Here is a 21,064-nt window from a genome sequence, read left to right on the forward strand (position 1 = left end):
TCATCCCAACTAATGATACAAGATAAATCTCACACTCATACAGCAAAAGTTCTTCAATAAAACAAAATTCTCATCAGTTTCATACATTGCTGGATGTGTTATATCCAAGAAATGGCTAGTAGTTCTTTTTATCCCAGCTTTTTCGATGCAACAATTGTCACAAAAATCTTACCACAAGAAACACTGATTTTCAAACGAAATACCCTGTTATGTACTTATTCCTATGGACATGATACTAGAATTTTAGATGTTAATTTTGAGATAAATATTCTGAAAAACTTTCATGGCAACCTAATCAATATCGTTATTGTTTGGAGATTCTGGTAGGTACACCTGTCAAGAAAACATTGAATTCCTACAATAAGAAATCCACAAGCACCAACTCTCAAAATAATTTCAAAACAAGAAGGTATACTGAACTAGCTCTCTCTTCATTTCCCCTCGACCCCCCCATCAAATCTTATTACTGTTAGCATCCAATTTCCCATGTGATCATGAGAGTTTGTTTCATGTCTGTATGAAAATATTTGATTGAAAAAGTGATTAGTAACTCATGCAAGTATTGAAGGTAGGGTAGGTACTGCAAGTTAGGTCTACAGCCATATTGTATTTCCCAGAATTCCAAGCTATGTCAAAGGTCAAAATGTTTCATGTCCATGTTGTCTCATACAAATATTGAAGGAATTGGTAATACACGTAAGTACTTTCAATGGCGTTGTACGAAATATTACTGCAAAGTACAATTAGCTTCCACCACCATATTGCATTTCCCAGAATTCCAAGCCATGTCAAAGGTCACAATGTTCAATCTCCACATTATCTTGTGACTTATGATGGCTAGTAATTACAATAATTAATAATTAAAACCGATACAACAACACCTAATTATCCAGTTATATGTAAATGCTCACATCTAATGACTAATACAAATTGTTATTCACAACTACCATGAAAATGTATCATTACACAGCTTGCGTAAGTACTTTTGGCCGGCACATTAATTTCTATTGTATTTCTGATTTTTTTTTTTGAAAAGAATGATGAACTTCAACATCATAATGATTAACTCTTGTGTTTAAAATGTATGATTATTGCCAAAGACTAAATTCAAGGTTTTAAATTCATCTACATTTTATTAAGTACTCTTTCTTTGGTTCTTTTAAGATTGCTTGGAACATATAAATACTTGGTGCTAGTATTTTGGCTTTTCGTGTAAGCTTTGAAGACATAACCCCCCCCCCCCCCCCAAAAAAAAAAAAAAAAAAAAAAAAGAAAGAAAAGAAAAGAAAAACGGGTCCAGGTGATTTGGATTGAAAGTTTGTGTTTAAAGCTAAGTTTGAGATCTTATTTTCTAGTTATGCAACTTTTGTACGATGCTTTGGTCTCTTAATTATGGATTTTGTGTGTCTGTGTTTTAAACTTTTAGACAATATTAATGTGATAAAACAGATGAACAACAGTGGCTCAGCTGGTTCTTATTGAACACATGATGTAATTTGTACATAATATTTATCTCTATTGATTGAACGAAATTACTACATATATTTTCACGCAATGAAAGGAGAAATATGTAGCTTAATTATACCTCTACTTTTATCAACTAAATATTTAAAAAAACATTAAATGTAGGTGGAATTATAAATCCCTGTTTCTTGGCAGAGTGCCAGATGTACATCATGACCTTAGCCAATCATCGATCAGAATTTAATGGCTTGTTTTTTTTTATCCATGCTTATTGGCTGAGAGTCAGATTATATCACAACCTTAGCCAATCATCCATCAGGTTTTTTTTGAGCGGTTTGGAAATACATTGTGCGATGTGATTGGGTGTTATTTATAATCTTTAACTCAAGCCATATAATAAATGGGGTGAATCTATAGTGATATTATAAGGGTAATAATTTCTCCTCCTAATTATTAACATCAAGGATGTTGGGATTACTCTTAGTACTTAAAACACATTCTTAACACCTGTAATAGAGACACTATGGTGAATTATCGAAGATGATTTCAAATACTCTTGTGAGGCAGTTTTATACAATATTGGTAACGCTAATAGATTACCATATTAGCGATGATAGCACAGGTGTATCTGAACTACACCTGGATTGAAAAGCAATTTTTTAAAGAGTAGCCTCTGGCACATCACTCGCTCAGAGAACTATTTATGTTGTAAGATCATAGCACCATAATGGCTTAGTACAGATTAAGGTTTTTGTACCCTTTTTTTGGTAATTTCTTTTACAAAAAGTTTGCTCGTGTTGATCAAATTACTCTATAATATGAAAAAAAAATCTGTGATTAGATAATTTGGTTCTCTGTAAACGTTGCCTTTGATAAGCAATACAAAGAATTTGAAATGTAAGAATACACATGATCGATATCTGGTCAATTAACCAATAATACTCTTTATCACCTTTAAACTTTGACCTTTAACCTTTGCTATCAATAACATAGCAACATAAGGTCTGCCTATGATTTTGACGAAACAGAAACATAAACGACAATAAATTAATCTCCTACATCATTCTGTAAATTCAAATTGATTGAGATTGCTTGCAGTTTTTTTTTTTGGTAATTTCTAAACTTCATATCGTTCTATCATCTTGATATAGTGAATACCACGATCAAATTTGGGAAACGAATATGCGATAATGGAACAGCAAGGAAATTTGACCAGGTGATGATTTCTAAAAAGAGAACAACCTCTTGCTTTCTAAGCTTACTTTTAAACTTTGATTCAATATTGTGAGACTGTATATAGTTTCTATAGAATGCTTCTCTCAAAAAAAGAGGAAAATTTGGTCACCAGTTTCAATATTTCTAAAAACACTCAATCTACAAGTGTTGACGGAAAAACAAACAAAATCTAGAATTCTCACTCACTATTCATTAAAATTCAAGAACTTCTGTTCTTTTATATACTCACGATAATTTCCAACTTTTAAAATGTCAAGAACAATTTTCCATGAGACTGCGTCTTATGTTTCCAAAAAATGCTGATTGACAAATAATTACAATTCTTCTGCAAGCATTTCGTTGAGTTATTTTTTGCACCTCTCTACTTTCATATTAATAATGCTCTGATAAATATTGAACTTATCATTTCAGGTAGCTAACATTAAGTAGTCCGTCTGCGTTTTATGGCTTTCTCTCCTGAAAACCAGCTACTTTTTGCTTGGGATCAAGGTACGTTTTGTGTTAATTAATAAGTATTTGCCATGTATCTCAGCTATTTTAAGCACAGGCCTTCTAACTATTTGGTGATCAAGTTTTCTAATATATTTTTATAATTAGACTTTTTTGTATTTCCACATTTTCCCAAGGTTAGAAGCAATGTAAATCGCAATGTAAATTTCTCTTTTTTTTGACAATCTATTGCTAATCTTACTTCGGCATTTCAGCTCAAGCTTAACAGTCATCACGGCAACTGTTTGAATCAAGCTTAACAGTTGCCAAGGCAGCCATTTGAATCAAGCTTAACAGTCATCATGGCAACTGTTTGAATCAAACTTAACAGTTGCCAAGGCAGCCATTTGAATCAAGCTTAGCAGTTGCCAAGGCAACCAAGCTTAACCGTCATCAAGGTAACTGTGTAAATCAAGCCAGACAATTGTCAAGGCAACTGTTTTGATTAAATCCAATAATCGTAAAGGCAACTGTTTAGATACGTAAAAGCCTACCCAATAATTGTCGAGGCTACAGTCCAGATCAAACACAACAATTGTCTAGATAATGTAAAATATTGCATTGTAAATGTCACAGGTAGGTTTTGACAATGTCCCCTAGCTGACAAGCAGTAGCATTTCTCCAATCCATCATCTGTGGTAAATACCAAAATTCATTCAGGTAGGTCAGCATAGGTTTTGAGGGGCAGTCAAATCCAGGCACTCATATTAAAAGGACTGAATACAGCATATGTCAGTGTTCAACATGTACTTCATGATGTAAACCTTGTTTCTCTGTTTCCATGGTAACATCAGAACCCTCCTCATCTTCTTTCTTTCGATTGGCCGCTTGTTGTTTCAATGTCTCTAATGATGAATGGACCTACAGAAAGAGTCAGAATTGATATAAATCAGTGTCCTCCTTATCTACAAGACTAATAATTATCAGCAATATTTCTGTACTGAAAGTGTGTAGTTTGACTGTTTTGAAAAACAATGCTTTACCATCATACAACCATTCATACACGACCATTACAATTTGATGAATAGTTCAACCATAAATTCTGCTCATCAAAATATCACAATTTCTAACATTAACATGACAACATGGACAAACTCTTTTGAGTCAACAGCAAGTATATTTGAATGAGCTACATGACAAAACTATCACATATCATACTATTAAACCTGCTAATTTGTAACCATGGTTTTTGACAAATTGTCAACAAGATGTGCAGTTAGTTTAGATAATTATAAAGTATGTTGATAATTTCATTTACTCCTGGTAAATCTTTCCTTATTGGTTGTTCAAACAGGTAGTCATGGCTACTGCTGTAAACTAGCCAATGACAACATGGGTAACTACCAACCTGTGAGAGTGCCTGTAGATTAGCAGCAAGCGTTGCATGTATTTTTTCCACCGCCGCTGTGTGTACCCTATGATTTAGGAGGTATGAATCACTGTATGCCTTGTTTCTGTACAAATAAAATACAAATACAGCAAACAACTATTAGTACGTTATTTCTCATTAAATCAGATAGACTAGGGTTTCATTTTTAACTGCCATAATAAACATTTATCCCCTCCCATGCCACTGTCCAACATATCCCATATACACAAAACTCCTCCAGTCTTTGTTGACATCGGTTCACCAAAATAGTTTTTGTTTGGAACATCTACACAGAGCCATGGTTTGTTAGGTATTCGGATACAAATAACATTTTCTGTGATGTTTTTTTCTCCCCCTCCCCTCCCTTTTCTCCCCCCTCTCTCCACAAGCCCCTCCCCTCCCTTCTCTCCATAACCTTCTATTGTCAGATGTAACTCACAAAAAGTAGAATTATGTAACCTACATGTGGTTGCTGTGTTGTTCTTGTGGTGACCAGAAAGAGTCAGCCTCTATCATTGGCTTCAAGTGGAATATACGATATGACAATAATGCTGATGACGCTAGTAGAAATATTGCTCTGTGTGAAAGAATGAAAATGCAATTAGATACTGTCGATATAACACTTACCCATTGCAAGTAAACATGAAATAATAACAATATCAGTGAAACCAGAAGACTGTCAGTTATTAAGTTACAATACTCCAGACATACAGATGAGTGATGCAATCTAAATGAACATTCATTGAAATCGACCACTTTTTTTTCTCTTTAAAATTTTGTTTCTTTTTTTTAGATTTAAATCTGTAAATTGGGAGTAGAAAGAGAAACATTTCTTTGGAGGATGTCAGGATTGAAACCCCTTGTGATGTGTACAGGCTAACTGTAATATCCTGACCTACACTTTTTTTGTGTGTGTTTTTTTTAAATTTTTTTTTTAAATTTTTTAAATCTTGATACAGTTAAATTTGGAATAGAATTGTAAATTGGTACTTTGTCTCTGTGGTTTTGAGTTGAATGTTGGAAAAACTCAAATTTCAATGTTTTTAAAAAAAAAAATTTTAAATCTAAATTTGTTTTGATTTTTTTATACTTTGGTACGGTGATGACTGTGAAATGTTTGAGAAATCTGGTAGATACTTCTGATAAAAGAGTAAAATTAATATCTATAATTATACTGAATATAAAAGTGATATAACATATCCCTGTATGTTGTCTTTTACTTTGCACTCGTGATTGTCAAAATTTTACTTGAAACACTTTAAAAATGTTTCTTTTCTCTCAATCTGTAAGATGATGGTGCAATAATTCTACACTCCGTATTAAAACCACTCTTGGTAAAAGTGCAGGTTAAACAAATCTTTTTATCGGTCTTTCAATACATTCAACACATTGCTTGAACCTAAACTCTGAGATGGCGGTGCAGTAATTCCACAAATTCTGTTAATACTCAGTGAACAAGTTCATAAGATTGGGTCTTCAATAATATAGTAATGTTCTATGATAGCACAACCAAGTTACTTTCGTTTATGTCTATGTTTCAGCAACGTGCCTGTTACCTTTCTCAGGACAAACTGACCATAACACCACTAGATGGAGGTGAACATTTATTCACCACACCGCCATCTAGTGGTGAACAGTAATCATCCTCAAGTTTGTCCTGAGGAAGGCAAAAGTCATGTCACCGAAACAAAGACATGACCAAAAGTAACTTGGCTGTGTATACATTACTATATTTCTGTTAATACTGTCTGCACAAGTGAACGGTTAGAAATGCGAATGTGAATCTGAATACAGCTATATACTTACAAGACGGATGCAAACATGATAAACATGTGAGTGTGTGGTACTTTCTGTAGAAGGTAGACCGGCCTTAGCACTAAATTACACACTTTGCTAAGCTGTGATGCTGCAAACACACACAGAGCAAAACAGGATTAGTACTGTTGGCATGGTAACATGCAAATATATCAGACCATAAATGGCAAACTGCTTGCTGTACGGTATTAGTTCAAACTATTCGACAATCATCTCAGATACTTTATTCGCTATTAAAAGACATTTTGACATTTACAGAAATTTTACAGACATTTACAAAAACTTCACAATCAACAAACTCTTTATTCTTTTCTCATTGTATCATCACATGGTTATAGTACATGGCAACTTAAAAAACAACAACATATTATCATTTTTTTCACAATAATTCCATTTTCTAGTATTTTTCTTCTTCAAAGAGAAGCACAGAATTGTACAGTTACACGACATTGAAAAGAAAGGACTTAGAAAGTTAATCACAGAGGGACAAACAAACAGACCAACAAACAAAATTGAGGATGCAAAGATAGAAGAAGGTACGAATACTAAAAGACGGTTTTACATAACAAGGAGTACAAAAGAGTCCCATTTTGAATTGAATAGTTTGTCATTATAAATCTTTTGCTCTGTTAACATCGGATTATTAGTCTTCTAAGCAGAAAAGACTTTACAGACAGTTTGGCATCAGTCTAACGATTTACATAAACTTGGTTAATTTCCAATAAAAAATGAGATGGTCTAAAATTGCTAATTCGTGATCATTTTTAACTTTAAATGTGTAGAGTTTTGTATGCAAAAGAAGTAAACAGTCTGTGACAAGAGTTTATGATATCACTCCACAATAGCAGAAATTACAAAAGCTAAAGACAATATGAATATATTTAATACATTCTAATAACCGAGAGAGTTTTGTAAATTATATTCCTGACTCATGCATTTCATTTGTTTTTTGAAATATTTATGCAAATATGATGCGGGGAAACAAATCCTATTAAAGTCATTTCCTCAGTATAGTCTGGGATGTACTACACTGTGACTGCTGTTTACATTTGTATAACATATTGATACTTACACATGCTTGATTTGCCCCTAGCAAGGCTACTCATAAGCCTGCTTTTCCTGGATTCTTTGGGGGTTGGTCCGTCATATTCATGACAGGGTATGTCAGAGATTGGTCTGTCTATAAGTGGTAATGAATCTTCCATGTCTTCTCCTGGAATAAGAAGTGAGTAGTAGTAGTTGGGACAACTTAATACATAGACTGCAACAATGCCTACACTTGATGAGAATAGCACAATAAATTTGTACACTGGTATAACAATACCGACGATTTAATGAGAATTATATAACTTGATGAACTGCCACAATAACGCCAACACTAACTGCCATGTCACAGGTTGGATCCCGGGGGAGAGCTACTCCCCTTATTTGAGTATACTGTACATATATGTGCCACCCTTTGCGATGCGTTTTCTAACCCTTTGGTCTAATATGGGGTCTGTGTTTTTTGAGCCGAAGAGTCCACTTTGCATTATTTTCAATTTTGCTTGGTCTAAAATGTGGTCCATTCATCCTGTACCAAATCATAACTGCCATTAATTGCCCCAAAATGTTGCTTCCTAAGGAAAATGTATTTAGGTCTAAACTTTCATCTTTTAAAAACCTGTAATGGTCTAAAATGGGGTATTGATTTTGGGTTAAGGTGGGTCTAAAAATGGGACCTGGGATTTCAAGCACTGGCCACACAGGTACTGCCCCCCGGGGGCCACACACCCCTATCAGAGCTGGATACTGGTACTGCCCCCGGGGGCCACACACCCCTACCAGAGCTGGATACTGGTACTGCCCCCGGGGGCCACACACCCCTACCAGAGCTGGCCACTGGTACTGCCCCCGGGGCTGGATCCTACTACTTTATATTTTATATAATAAATATTATGTCATTAACAACTAAACCTGTTCTGACTACAAAGTCTATGCTGTCTGCTACAACTCATTCTAAACCCATCATACACTTGTTCTTTGAACACATGATGTATGTTTTTTTTTTTTTTTATGAAGCAGCGTCCTTTGATAAGTCAAATCTTACTTTGACGGTACTACTCTTTCAGAATACATACCTTCATTGCTAGAAAACTCTTCAATGGCTGCCTTGGCTGCATTCTGTGCTGCTTCAGCCAATTCTTTCTGTCTCACCTGTAGGGTACACAATATTGAATCCATTCTAACATAACTACTATATATTCAACACTACTTTCCAAAACAATCTGAAATACTGGGAAGACGCTTAATCTGGCTAGAAATACTGGCTGAGACAGTAACACTACGTTACCAAGTGCATCTTCAAGCAGCAAAAGTAAAAGTGGCACAAGCTGAGTTTTAAAAGTTCTTAGACTCGGGTGAAAATATTAACTAATAAAACCTCAATTAAACTCATCTTGTGTATTAATATCAATGCATGCCCTCAACGGCATTAGAAATTGTCTTCTGGTAATGTCAGCACATTATGTTGATGGTATACAAGTGGTTTCCTCAACATTTTACAACATATACTAAATTATGCTATCAAATCATGTATATTATGCCTAAATATCACATTGGAATTCTGTTTGTTAACAGCATGTGACAATTCACTATACCCCCCCCCCCCCAAAAAAAAAAAAAAAAAAAAAAAAAAAAAAAAGAAAAAAAAGCAAAGAAAAAAAGCAAAAAAAAGCACATATCCCGTTAACATTATGGCTCACTATATATCCCTAAACACAAAATAAAATTGGCAACATAAACTCCAGAGAATATTTAGAATTTCAAGACAACATACAAGTATATCAATCTGATTAAATTCTGATAAGGACACACTGTGGTAGACATAACTGGCTTCATTTACTAAATTCCATGTCTATCTGTGTTAGTCCTAAAATGTCATCATCAAAAGTATACAACAAAAGACACAAACAAGAATTCTAAAAGACGTGAAATGAAGTAAATAAAGCCAATATAATTCTTTTCTGAGCCAAATTTCATCACTCTATGCAGTATGTATGTCAGCATGCATGTTAGTGTGTTAGTAGGGTTTAAAATTCCAGAATGAAGTTTGAAAATGGAGACGAGTCTAATTTTGCCAACTAAATTCTTATTTCTTTTTTTTTTCTATGTTTGTACGTCACATGAATACTTTCACTCCTTATGATTTAGATGTAAAATTTCAAATTTTGCTGTCTCCCAACGATTATGTGATTATCTAGGATGTGTACAGGTCAAATAAATGTAAGTACATGTAGTTGAAATGCTTGAAACAAAAACAAAGATGACAGAAAACAAAAACTGTGCTATCTGAGAGGGTGTGTGTTGTGTTATAGACAAACGTTCCAACGTATGCAGGGGTTAATATGTTATGAACAGGATGAAAACTGCAAAACTGTACAAAGAAACAAAATCTACTATGTTAGTCCTTTTATTCAAAAATGAAATCATGTTAGGTGTAAGAAAATAAAAATGGAATAAATATAACTGGAATGTCAGAATGAACAACTTGAATAAATTTACCTAAAATATGACTAAACTGTTGAATGATGTCATTGTGACTATAAATTTCTCTTTCAATAGTGAGGATGAACTAGTGAAATATTTCAAAAACGATTTGAATGAAAATGACTTTTATGTGTGAGAAAATGATAGCACTATTAGTGAAATTACCGGTGATGATGGTTCAACTTGAGTACTATCTGTGTCACTTTCTACCAAATCTTCATCTTCGTCACGAACACTGGAGTCTTGACTTATGGAGATGTCCTGCATATGAATGGCACACATGGACATTGAGTATGATGTGAACAGTGTACAAATGGTGCATCAAATATCAGTTGCTTAATTGAAATGTTGGAGGAAATTAATGGAGAGGGTGAAGGAAGACATATCTGATCAAAGTACGATGGGCAGGTTTACATAGTTCTGAGAATCACTTCTTTTTTGTCTCTTGTGCAAGATGAGATGAAATGAGATGAGATGAAATGAGATGAGATGAGATGAGAGATGAGATGAGATATGAGATGAGATGAGATGAGATGAGATGAGATGAGAGATGAGACGAGACGAGACGAGATGAGATATGAGATGAGATGAGATGAGATAGACACTCTTACATTTATACAACTGTCACTCCATACATGTACGCATGTACATGTAGACAGTTGTATTTTTCTTACGTAAACAACTAGTAAACTGCTAATAACCATTTTAAAGACTGACACCCTGTTTTGAGGGTGTAATTACTCAGACTTACTAAAAATCAAGTCCATAAAGGGTCAAGTATTTAATGTCTGGGGTGAAAATTGAGGCAATCATCGTGTTTGACAGATGATGACTGTTCCTGTAATTGCTAAAATAGAACTACTTTGTCCAAAAACTTGTCATGTTTGCTGAAGAGTTTGGATTCTTTAGTAATTCTAGAGTGATCAATTTTGATTCCATGACAGTCACTGTAGTGTCAGATTTTGATGGTAAGTACGCATTCAAAGCAACTCAACTAAGAAGTGATTTTATGACATCTTGCACAAAACCGAAATTATATTATCCTGGTAGTTGAGCTTTCGGTTTTCTAAGATAGACACAGACTAAAACTATCGCCGCAACATGTTGATACAACAGTGATAAGCTATTGAATAGATGTTGGTTTAATTATAGTCTCAGTAGGGTGGCATCTCTGAAAACTACTAGTTTATTTAGTGAATGTGCAGTGCTGTTTTGGGACTTCCAATATTTACACTATGTTGATCACACAACAGAGGAACTGCTATCACCCACTTGTGTAATCTACCACATTGAAGAACGATAGATTTTGTTTGCGTCTGTCTTAGTAAACCAAAGGCTGGATTACCAGTGCTGTATCATATTTGGCTCAGGAGTACTAACTTCAAACAAGTCCATGAAAAACTCGAACACAAAACTGTCATGATTGAGTGTATATGACATGTAACTACCATGAAGGTATGTGTGAGAGACACTTTGTAATGTTGACATTATACAGTGAATGGGTTGAATGAAAGGAGCCTAATGGCATGTACATGTTGGTGTATATACATCGCTGCTATTTGTTTACCCTAAATAGGAGAAAAGCAAGCTCTGATAACATAAAAGGAAAGTGGCTGAAAACGAACAAATGGAAAAAATACTTCCTTCATGAAATTTAGGTTATGCGTCCATGATGAACAACACTGAGAATCCACAGGAAGTTGAAACATTGACAAACAACAACACACTGTGATTTTCAACTCATTGACACAAATGATGATAAAATTTATGGTTTTCATTATGATCAGACACACATATAATGTAATTTGTGTTTGGACATTACAAATATAAGATGATCCTACATGAGAATTTCTGTCTCAGGTGTGGACAAATTTTGATTTTATTTTGCAGAAATTATGTTTTTAAAAAAAATTTGTGTTGAAGTGAACGATCCTGATTTTGATAGTTTTGTCAAGGGGTCGACAGAAATATAATTATATATTTCAATTTTACTCACCTCTTCTGCATAATCTCTCAGCACACTTTGCCAAATTGTAACTAGGGTTTTGTAAGTCATCGGCCGTGACAACAGAGACCCGAACACATGCTGTAGAAGGAGACATTAGTCATTCAAAACTTGCATGTGAAAATGTAACATGGTGATACTCACTGATTCCAATCAATGTTGGAATTTACATCATATAACATGAAAATCAAAACAGCTGTAACTTTGGGAAATTCATCCAATGCTATGGTCATGTGAAAACAGCTGTAATTTGGGCAATTCATCAAATGTTATGGTCATGTGAAAACAGGTGTACTTTTGGATAATTCATCAAATGCTATGGTCATGTGAAAACAGCTGTAATTTTTGGGCAATTCATCAAATGCTATGGTCACATGAAAACAGCTGTAATTTTGGGTCTATATGTCCTTACACTGTATAACTTAAGACCTTCAGCCTGTCATAACCTCCCCATAGGAGTTTCTGAAGTTTTTTTTCACAAATAAAAACCACCTGTTTGATAGTTCGAGAGGATTACCTTTTTGTCATCCATAGTTCTAATACCGATTGCATTGGGTACCACTAAAGCTGTTCTTTCTCTTGTAATAGATTTGATTGTTAGTACTGGGATTTTGACCTGCAATGTAAGAAACAATTCCGTTAAAAACCTGTCAAAATCTACTATCATAAAATTCTAAATCCAGCCCATTACTCTGATGTTTGAGATATACTATGAAGATATCATATCTATATAATATAGTGTAATATATTTCTGAAGTTCACAGTAATCTTATCACTTCAACACATAGGTTGATTCATGTTGTGTCTGCATGGCAATACAATTCCCTTTCCCAGGTTATATTTTTAATATGAAAGCAGAAAAAACTGGATCAGAAAAATATACATGCAAGGCATTACTTTTTACTGGGGGATGCTTTAGAGTATACTGACTATATTGTTAGGGATGCTTCATATGATATTAACTATAAAGCTAGGGCTGCTTTATATTATATTGACTGCACTGTTTGTGGAGCTTTTACTATATTGACTACATTGCTAGGGGTGCTTTATATTATATTGATTACATTGCTAGGGGTGCTTTAAATTATATTGACTACATTGCTAGGGGTGCTTTATATTATATTGACAACACTGTTAGGGGTGCTTTATATTATATTGACTACACTGCTAGGGGTGCTCTATATTATATTGACTACACTGCTAGGGGTGCTTTATATTATATTGACTACACTGTTTGGGGTGATTTCATCAACTTCATTGCCAGGAGAATGATAAATTCTTAATATAAATGCAACAGGAGTAATATCCTCAGTCTTAGAGATGAACAAGTATGAGTACAATATTGTCTCATCACATCACATCCCCCTGGAGATAGCAATATACTTTCATGATTGGTCTGTCTCCTATTTGACAACAATAATGACCAATTTTGATTTCTAAATAACAAAATCTCATAACAGAGATGACCAATTTTGATTTCGAAATAATAAAATTTTTATCATCGAGGTAGGTCTGCAGGCATAGATGGGCTTTGATTACCTTGATATTAATGTATGCGATTACATATGTCAATGTTGCCATGGTTACAATTATAATGCTACTATATAATGCACCCACATCTAACTATTACAAAATATGTCTGCTGGAAACATTGCTAGTATATTTCACATTGCATGTTCCCATGGATACACTGAGTGACAAAATTTTTATCAACATTTGACCTCTTTGGTAGACAACACAATCGTAACATATTTTAAATTATTTCGAATAATTCTAAACTTTAACTATCATCTCCTCAACATAAGGGTGTATTATTACAATATACTGTCAATAAAATTTTGGATAAATACTGTGAATCGTAACATTTCATGTTTAACATGCAAATAAGACGACAGGTGCATGAGCGAAGTTTGACCTGTGTATACTGGTAGTTCTAAAATTGCTAGTTCTGTCTCCCCTTTATGAAATTCATTTCACAGTCCATTAAACTGTGTAAGATATCTTGAATTTGTAAACTAGCAAGTTAAATAACATACAGCATGTTTGCTAAACATGTGAACAAAATTATTGCAGTTTCTATCAACAGAATAACAGAAAAGATAATAAAACCTGAGAGTTGGCCATTAAATATACACAGAGAGTGCACCCTGGGGATAAATGTATAATTTTTGCAGCCTTTAAGATATAACCTATAAACAATGCACATACACTTCCATCACGCTGATTAAAACACAAATGGTATACTGTAAAAGGTTTTATATTGTGCTGTGACGTACAACCATGCAGGTAGAGTCTAGATCAATATTCATTTTGAAGAACCGTAAATTGATCATAATCGTACAGAGTACTTGCATGACAGTCACCTTTGTAGTGAACAGCGCCCTCTATCATTAATGACTTACAAACCTCAGAATTAGAACCTGAAACACTTTATTTCTTAAAGAACCAGATTTCACACAATACAACATTTAGCAAAGATCTATTCCTTGTCAGCCATATGCCATCTTTGCTATTGTTACATGTTGCCACTAGAGGGCACCATTCATCAGAAATGTCTATGATTGACCACAAAAACTTGAATAGATTATTAAAGCTTACCTGAGTTTCTTTACCAAATATGTTGGAATGAAAACAGAACCAATTTCTAGCCACATACAGTCTACCTTGGAGTAATATAGTACCTTTCAGTAAAGCACATGTATAACCTGCAAGAGAAAAATTCTTTGTGAGAAAAGTCTAAAAAGATGGCTGACTTCTAAACTCATGTTCAATGAAAGAAAATCAACGTCACAGTCTTTCTTTGTCACTATCTTTATGAATGAATTTTCATGGAAGCAATTTACACTTCTTCATAGAACTGTAATTTTATCATCTTGTGTAGAAACACCCCTCCCCCCCATTTTTTTTAACATTCGATCCTTACCACTCTGTTGTCAGACTTTTCAATACAAAAATAATTCACCCTAAATCTTGCACTAGTGGCCAACTTTATTTAAACCAAGAAGTAAATGAGATGTAAATGAGATGCTTGTATATGAAGATTTTGGTACAGATATTATGAGATTACTACAGTATTCTTTAAGAGGTCAAAGGTTACAACCTACAGCATGGGGTCAAAGGTCACACGCATGTGTATAAGATCCAAAGTTCAAAGTCATGATGTTGTTGTGAATGCTAATGTAAAACTTGAAATTTTTCGATCCACATCCATTCTACCTATCCTCAATCAAATATCGATATTGACCTGACAAAAAGTAATGAAGTTAATTAATTCCACGGTGGTGTAAAATAATTCTTTTTTTTGCGATAGACTCCTTTGAAGTATATCAAGATACAAGGGGTTGTTGTCTGAAAGTAATGAGACACCTTTAAGGGTAAACATTGTCATGATTAAATGCTACACATGGTTTAATATTACCATATACACCCTTGTTATGAAACCTAGACATGTATGCAAGCAGACTGATGCAAGTTTTATGTACTGGATAAATGTAATTACCACGGCAACTACTTTAACGATATTACATGATTGAAAGTGGGGAGAAATGAAAAAAAATCTCACACAGCGGCAAGATTGGTCAATCTAATCTGTCGGCAGTGAAAATTGATTGTGGAAGATTCAAACATGTTCGATTTACAGTTAAAGAGACTTTTTAAAATTAAGATTTAGAAAAATATAGATTTTGTTTTGGATGTAACCTTTGTATTGAATTCATATAGGATTAAATATTCTACAGCTGGTTATAAATTGGAAGAGGTGAATACAGTCATAATTTTTTATTGAGTGGATAACACTTTTTTATACTACCGTACCAGCATCTATAAACTGTAAAGTGTAAGTAAAGGCTGAAAACACAAACACAATCCATAAAAAAAATAAAAAAAAATAAAAAAATAACAACATGGCATATTACAAGTTTGATAGTAGTGTTAAAATACGAGTGTAACAGCCAGCGGGTAAACTTTTTATAAAATACACGTACAGGACAATGAAATGTGACTATTTACTGTCTGTGATCATTCAAGACCTATGGCACACCTGTGCACTCTAGATATATCTACAAAATGGATTTTGATGCATTGAGATAGAGAGAGATAAAATATGAATTATCAGGACCGAAATCTGGAAGTCATCAAAACAAACTAAAAGCAGAGATGTCGGTGATTGCATGAGTATAAGGGAAGAAATTAAATCTCCGGGGAATAACTTAAAAGACAGGAATATATGAACACAGGGTATAAGGCTCATGAAAGTTCTGATGTCGAATTAAACAGTGTTTTTTTCTGATTATTTTTGTATTAAATACTAATATGAATGTACTCTCATTGAAAAATTTTGATTCTGGGTTTATTAACCCATTGCGATACTTTTATCCTACGAAAGAAACTGAAAGAAGAAACTTGTATGACTTGAGTGAAAGTTAATTATTTCTCTGACCCCTGTGGTCTTTATTTCTCTGACCCCTGTGGTCTTTATTTCTCTGACCCCTGTGGTCTTTATTCTCCTTCAGCCATAATTTTCACTGGCAATTAGTATTAATACATACAAACTGATTTCACAAGTGAAAGAAGGTGCACAACTACTGGTACTTACTACTAGCTTGTGAAATAAGCCATAGAGGCAATACTGCCTAGAAGGATATCTTGTAATAGCATTAAAACGTAACTTGTAAATAAATGTGGCTGATATGAACATTGACGTACGTGACACACACCTTGCAATTACGACTACAGCTGTCAGAAATCTACAAAATTGAACGAAATCGAGTTTGCTTTGAGCAATAACATGATGGAGGTAAACATCAATGTTATTATCTATTCTGCGTCATATACAGATTGCGTTTAATTTGTAACGGTGCCAACGATATTGTCTGGGGGGGGGGGGCTACTGTAAGATTAATTTAGAAAATTGCGGCAGTATGTTTAGTGAGATTAGATAAGAAGATGAACGTAATGAATAGATTAAGAATGATTAAACCAAATACTTGTGATAATAAGTCTTTTCCTGCCAGTTTTTCATCTGTGTTAATATTCAAAACATGTATGTAGTATAAAAAAGGAGTAAGGATAATATAATGGCGAGGTACATTTAAACATTCAATGATTTTTCACTTTCAATTTTCCTGTCCATGAACCTAGAGGGGAACTTCTTTGTCAATACAACCTTTGAATACATGTTTGCAGCTATTGAGTGCTTGAATTTCATACAAACTTCGCACTCGGTGGGCTTTCATTACGAGATCCATTCAAATTTGCATACAGGTACATTGTAATTTGTACATGTATCGATTAGTCAGCACACACTAAGAGTTCAATTCAGGTCACTGGTTCCAAAGTTTTTCAAAAAGGTGACTTCTACACTTTCTCCTTGTCAAATGTTTCAAGTACCTTAGTATTTTACAACACTGTACAATGTTATTATTATCATTATTACAAATGGCAAGTTGAAACTTGTGTAAAAGGAATTTCACATTGTATGACTTTGATGTCATTCACTTGTAATATATATTTTTCCAATATTTGAATTCTATTAAAGTTAAATGGGACCAATTGTTTTAGACTCGGATATTCACTAAATAATGTAAAGTGTCAAGCCTAGAGATAAATCATATGTTGGCATTTGAGAGGTGTAACCATTATTTTACACTCGCCGACAGATATTTCACTAAAATATGGCACTTGAAGGGCTGATAAATCATATGACGGCATTTGAAGGATAAACATTATTTTCCAGATATTTCAATAAAGTAACAAGTTCGTATATAAATCACTTGTTGGCATTGAGAACTTGCCATAATAGATATTTCACGTAAGTAACTTGCAGGGCTGGTAAATCACGTGATGGCATTTGAGAAAGAAAAAACCCATTACTTTACAATTACCACTGACAGACATTTCACAAAAGGATAAATTAATCTAGTAGGTAACTCCTAAAAGTTGTCACTTGATGGTTAACCATTTACAGTTTCAGATATTGCACTATTATTTAAGCTAGCAGATAAATGAAACATTTTGCATTTGAGGGGTAAAATTGTTACTTTATACTCCGATATTTCACCTCGTCTACATACATCAGCAGTACATTTATGGCGTCAAGCAACCATGGAGACAAACACACAACATAATCATCTGTGCTCTACAGCTGTCTCCGAAGGATATCATTTGAAACGAGTGAAGACTCAAGACACCAGCCGTGCCCTCAGGCTCCAAGACTATGATAAAACATTTTCAATAGGGATGAGTTTATCTTTGACAAAAGGCAAAAGGAGATAAGCTTGTGAAGGTATTTCGATATCGTTATCTAGTACTCAAGACCCGCAAAGCTGTTCGACAAATGAAATCATTTTCATTGCACAGAGTCAGACAATATGTTGCTATATATGTATTATACTGTACAATTCCATTATAAGGTCTACGAAAGATTTCTGTATGGTGCCACTCACGGCATTTGACATCATAATATCTTCCCCGAGTATCGAAATCCTCTATTGGGAATATTTCATGTGTAATCAACATGATGGATTCTGTCATTTGGAGAGTTTGTTTCATATTTCATTTTGATATTTTCTAGTGAAATAATCTGTTTTGCAGTAGTTAATTACCACAGTTCATCTTGTCCTATTTAATGAATGGAGTTATCATTAATACTGAGTACTTCTATACTTTTTTCAGTTGAATATATTACGACAAAAGTGGCGTTATTTGTTATGAGCACGTACTACATTAAAGATATGAGTCTTGCATTTCATGTTAAATGTCATCTTGTGGAGTCATGATGGGTGAATTGGTTAGATAGGTTGGCTTCCAGTGAAATCTGAAAGTTGCACAGAGGTAGGCTTCCAGTGAAATCTGCAAGTTGCACTGAAGACAACCATGATTCAAATCTTGCCTAAGGAGAGTCCTTGGGCAGGATTTGCACCACGGCTGTGCCCACATCAACCCAGCTGTATATTAAGGGGGATGTGGTAGGACAGAGTCTTCTACGTGAATGTTTTAATCCTGTGTGCTTATAGGGGCTGTGATGGATTGGAAACAGAACACTAATCTAAGTCATGCGTGGTCTGTAATGTGCAAGAAATAACTTCTAGTTTGACATTTGACCTTGGGGTTAAGGTCAAGTTGAATTGCTATATTCAAAATTCAAAGTTCACCCACTATGATATGGATACAGGAATACAACTTGAGTCTTGAGATATAGAAGTTTCAACAAATTAAAATTATGGATACTGTGAAAATTAAAACCCCCTGATTTTACAGCAATTTATGATAGCATTCCTAAACTGTAAAGTACATTGTATTCATCTTTGTGCTAGGTTTTAAATGCAACATTGGCTGATGTATTGCTGGGAAAAAATATGCAAATGTGCTGATAGACACATTCTAAGATAAAGTACACCGAGTCCTTCCTGGCAGTGCCTCTTGTGATGACTACATGGTGAAAGGAAATGAAATGAAATACAGCATATTTTCACATACTTTAATGAGAAAATTGGATTCTTCTTAAACAGGAATGGGTCATTGAAATGTGACTGGGTGTCAATTTCCACACGGTTTTTAACAGGAAACTGATTACCCCTTCAGAAAATGTGATTGATGATTGAAGTCATTATTTTTCTACACATGCAAAAAAGTCATGGACACCTTGCAGGTCAGAAAGGAACTTCAGCTAACTTGCTTCCATGGTAACCTTTCCTGAATAAGGAAAAAAATGCCCATGGAGGAGTGGCAACTTACTTGTTATTGCGTATTCTTCCTGTGGAATTTGTTTGAAGAGCTTGTGAAAATGCCTATTACGGCTATCCTGTGGGATTGAAGTAGAGACATAAGGATGAGAGAAATGTCACACAACTTCTCTTAACAGTTATTTTTATTTTATTTCACAGGGAGGCATAGACATGGAACTAAAACCAATTTTAAGTCTTTCTATACCTCAAATATTATAGTCACTTCAAAAAAAAAATCATTGTTTCATTGAAACTGGGCAGACGACACAAAAAAAACCTACAAAATCATTTACATAATTACAAATGAAAATAACATCACACTATCTCCCAAAAGTTTAAAAATTCTGGTAAGAAAGGGAAAAATATAGCTAAAATTGACGTTTTAAAGTCGTTGCAAAAAAAGTGGCGGCAAACATCTAATAATGAAGATTTTTGGAAAAACATTTTGTGGTTTAAATTTTTGTTTCCAAAGGCTGGTTATTTCTGGTTAGCACTTTTTGAACAAAATATAAGTCTTAGCGTGTAAAAATACAAGACATGGTTTTGAGAGATAATACAAAAATTGTGGATTTAATAAAAAATGTCAAAGTGTTTCCAATTTATATTATGAAGTATTTTAGAAGTTACAAGAGCAGAGTGTTTGTGTGACTATGTCAGTTGTTGGTATCAAACTGAAGGCCATGATCTCTGCATGGTGAACAACATATATTGGCAAAAGTACACAATAAATTATTCATGAATTTAGATATGATTATGGTTTATATAAACGACATGTTCCAAAGTTTTGAAAATGACATTGGTGAAAATGTTCTGAAGCTTGTCAAATTTCATAACAACTGTGTCATATTATTCACAAAACTATCAAGAGTTTCTTACCGTATTTCCAACACTACACGATAAAACAGTCTCACATAGTTTTATGCAAAAATCCATGGTCGTTTTTTTGATTAAAATCTAAACAAGTAGATTTGGCCTCTAAAATGAGTCCTTGAAATGTACACATAAAATTTATGCCTCATGACTTTGAACAACACAAACCGTGTGACTCACACATTCTAAAAATATCAAATTATCCACACACACACACACACACACACAAACACACACACACACACACACACACAGAAAGTGTTTTGTGAGAGCTTTTTCATTTAAAATGAATACAGAAATCCAAACGACTTACATCAATTTTTGATATTGCACCATTTAACATCTCTGTAACACCAGCAAAAGATTTGCTTCTGCTTTTGGAGGAAGGAAAAATAAAATAAAATAAAATATAAATACACAGGTTATTAAGGAAGACTTTTAGTCATCAAAAAGATATGTATCTAAAAAATTTAGACTCATATGAAATTCATTATATTTCTTACAATTTTTTCAATTGGTTATATTTGACAATTTATTTTCAATGGTACTAAAAATCATTACCTG

General features: G+C 33.9%; 1 protein-coding gene across 1 annotated transcript in view; it reads right to left on the minus strand.

Annotated features, from left to right (window-relative positions):
* Positions 1-2,853: 2,853 nt before the first annotated feature.
* The window catches only part of LOC144443736 (uncharacterized), a 73,311-nt gene continuing 55,100 nt past the window's right edge, over positions 2,854-21,064 (minus strand). The window contains exons 4-15 of the mRNA XM_078133279.1: positions 20,814-20,871; positions 19,641-19,707; positions 14,505-14,611; positions 12,424-12,522; positions 11,898-11,987; positions 10,067-10,162; positions 8,494-8,569; positions 7,446-7,586; positions 6,365-6,464; positions 5,022-5,135; positions 4,538-4,643; positions 2,854-4,050 (exon numbers count right to left, since the gene is read on the minus strand). Coding sequence (XP_077989405.1) covers positions 3,922-4,050; positions 4,538-4,643; positions 5,022-5,135; positions 6,365-6,464; positions 7,446-7,586; positions 8,494-8,569; positions 10,067-10,162; positions 11,898-11,987; positions 12,424-12,522; positions 14,505-14,611; positions 19,641-19,707; positions 20,814-20,871 — 1,183 coding nt within the window. The 3' untranslated portion in view covers positions 2,854-3,921. The remainder of the gene's footprint in view (positions 4,051-4,537; positions 4,644-5,021; positions 5,136-6,364; positions 6,465-7,445; positions 7,587-8,493; positions 8,570-10,066; positions 10,163-11,897; positions 11,988-12,423; positions 12,523-14,504; positions 14,612-19,640; positions 19,708-20,813; positions 20,872-21,064) is intronic.

Source organism: Glandiceps talaboti, chromosome 12 (assembly GCF_964340395.1).
Source record: "Glandiceps talaboti chromosome 12, keGlaTala1.1, whole genome shotgun sequence".
NCBI classification, from domain to species: domain Eukaryota; kingdom Metazoa; phylum Hemichordata; class Enteropneusta; family Spengelidae; genus Glandiceps; species Glandiceps talaboti.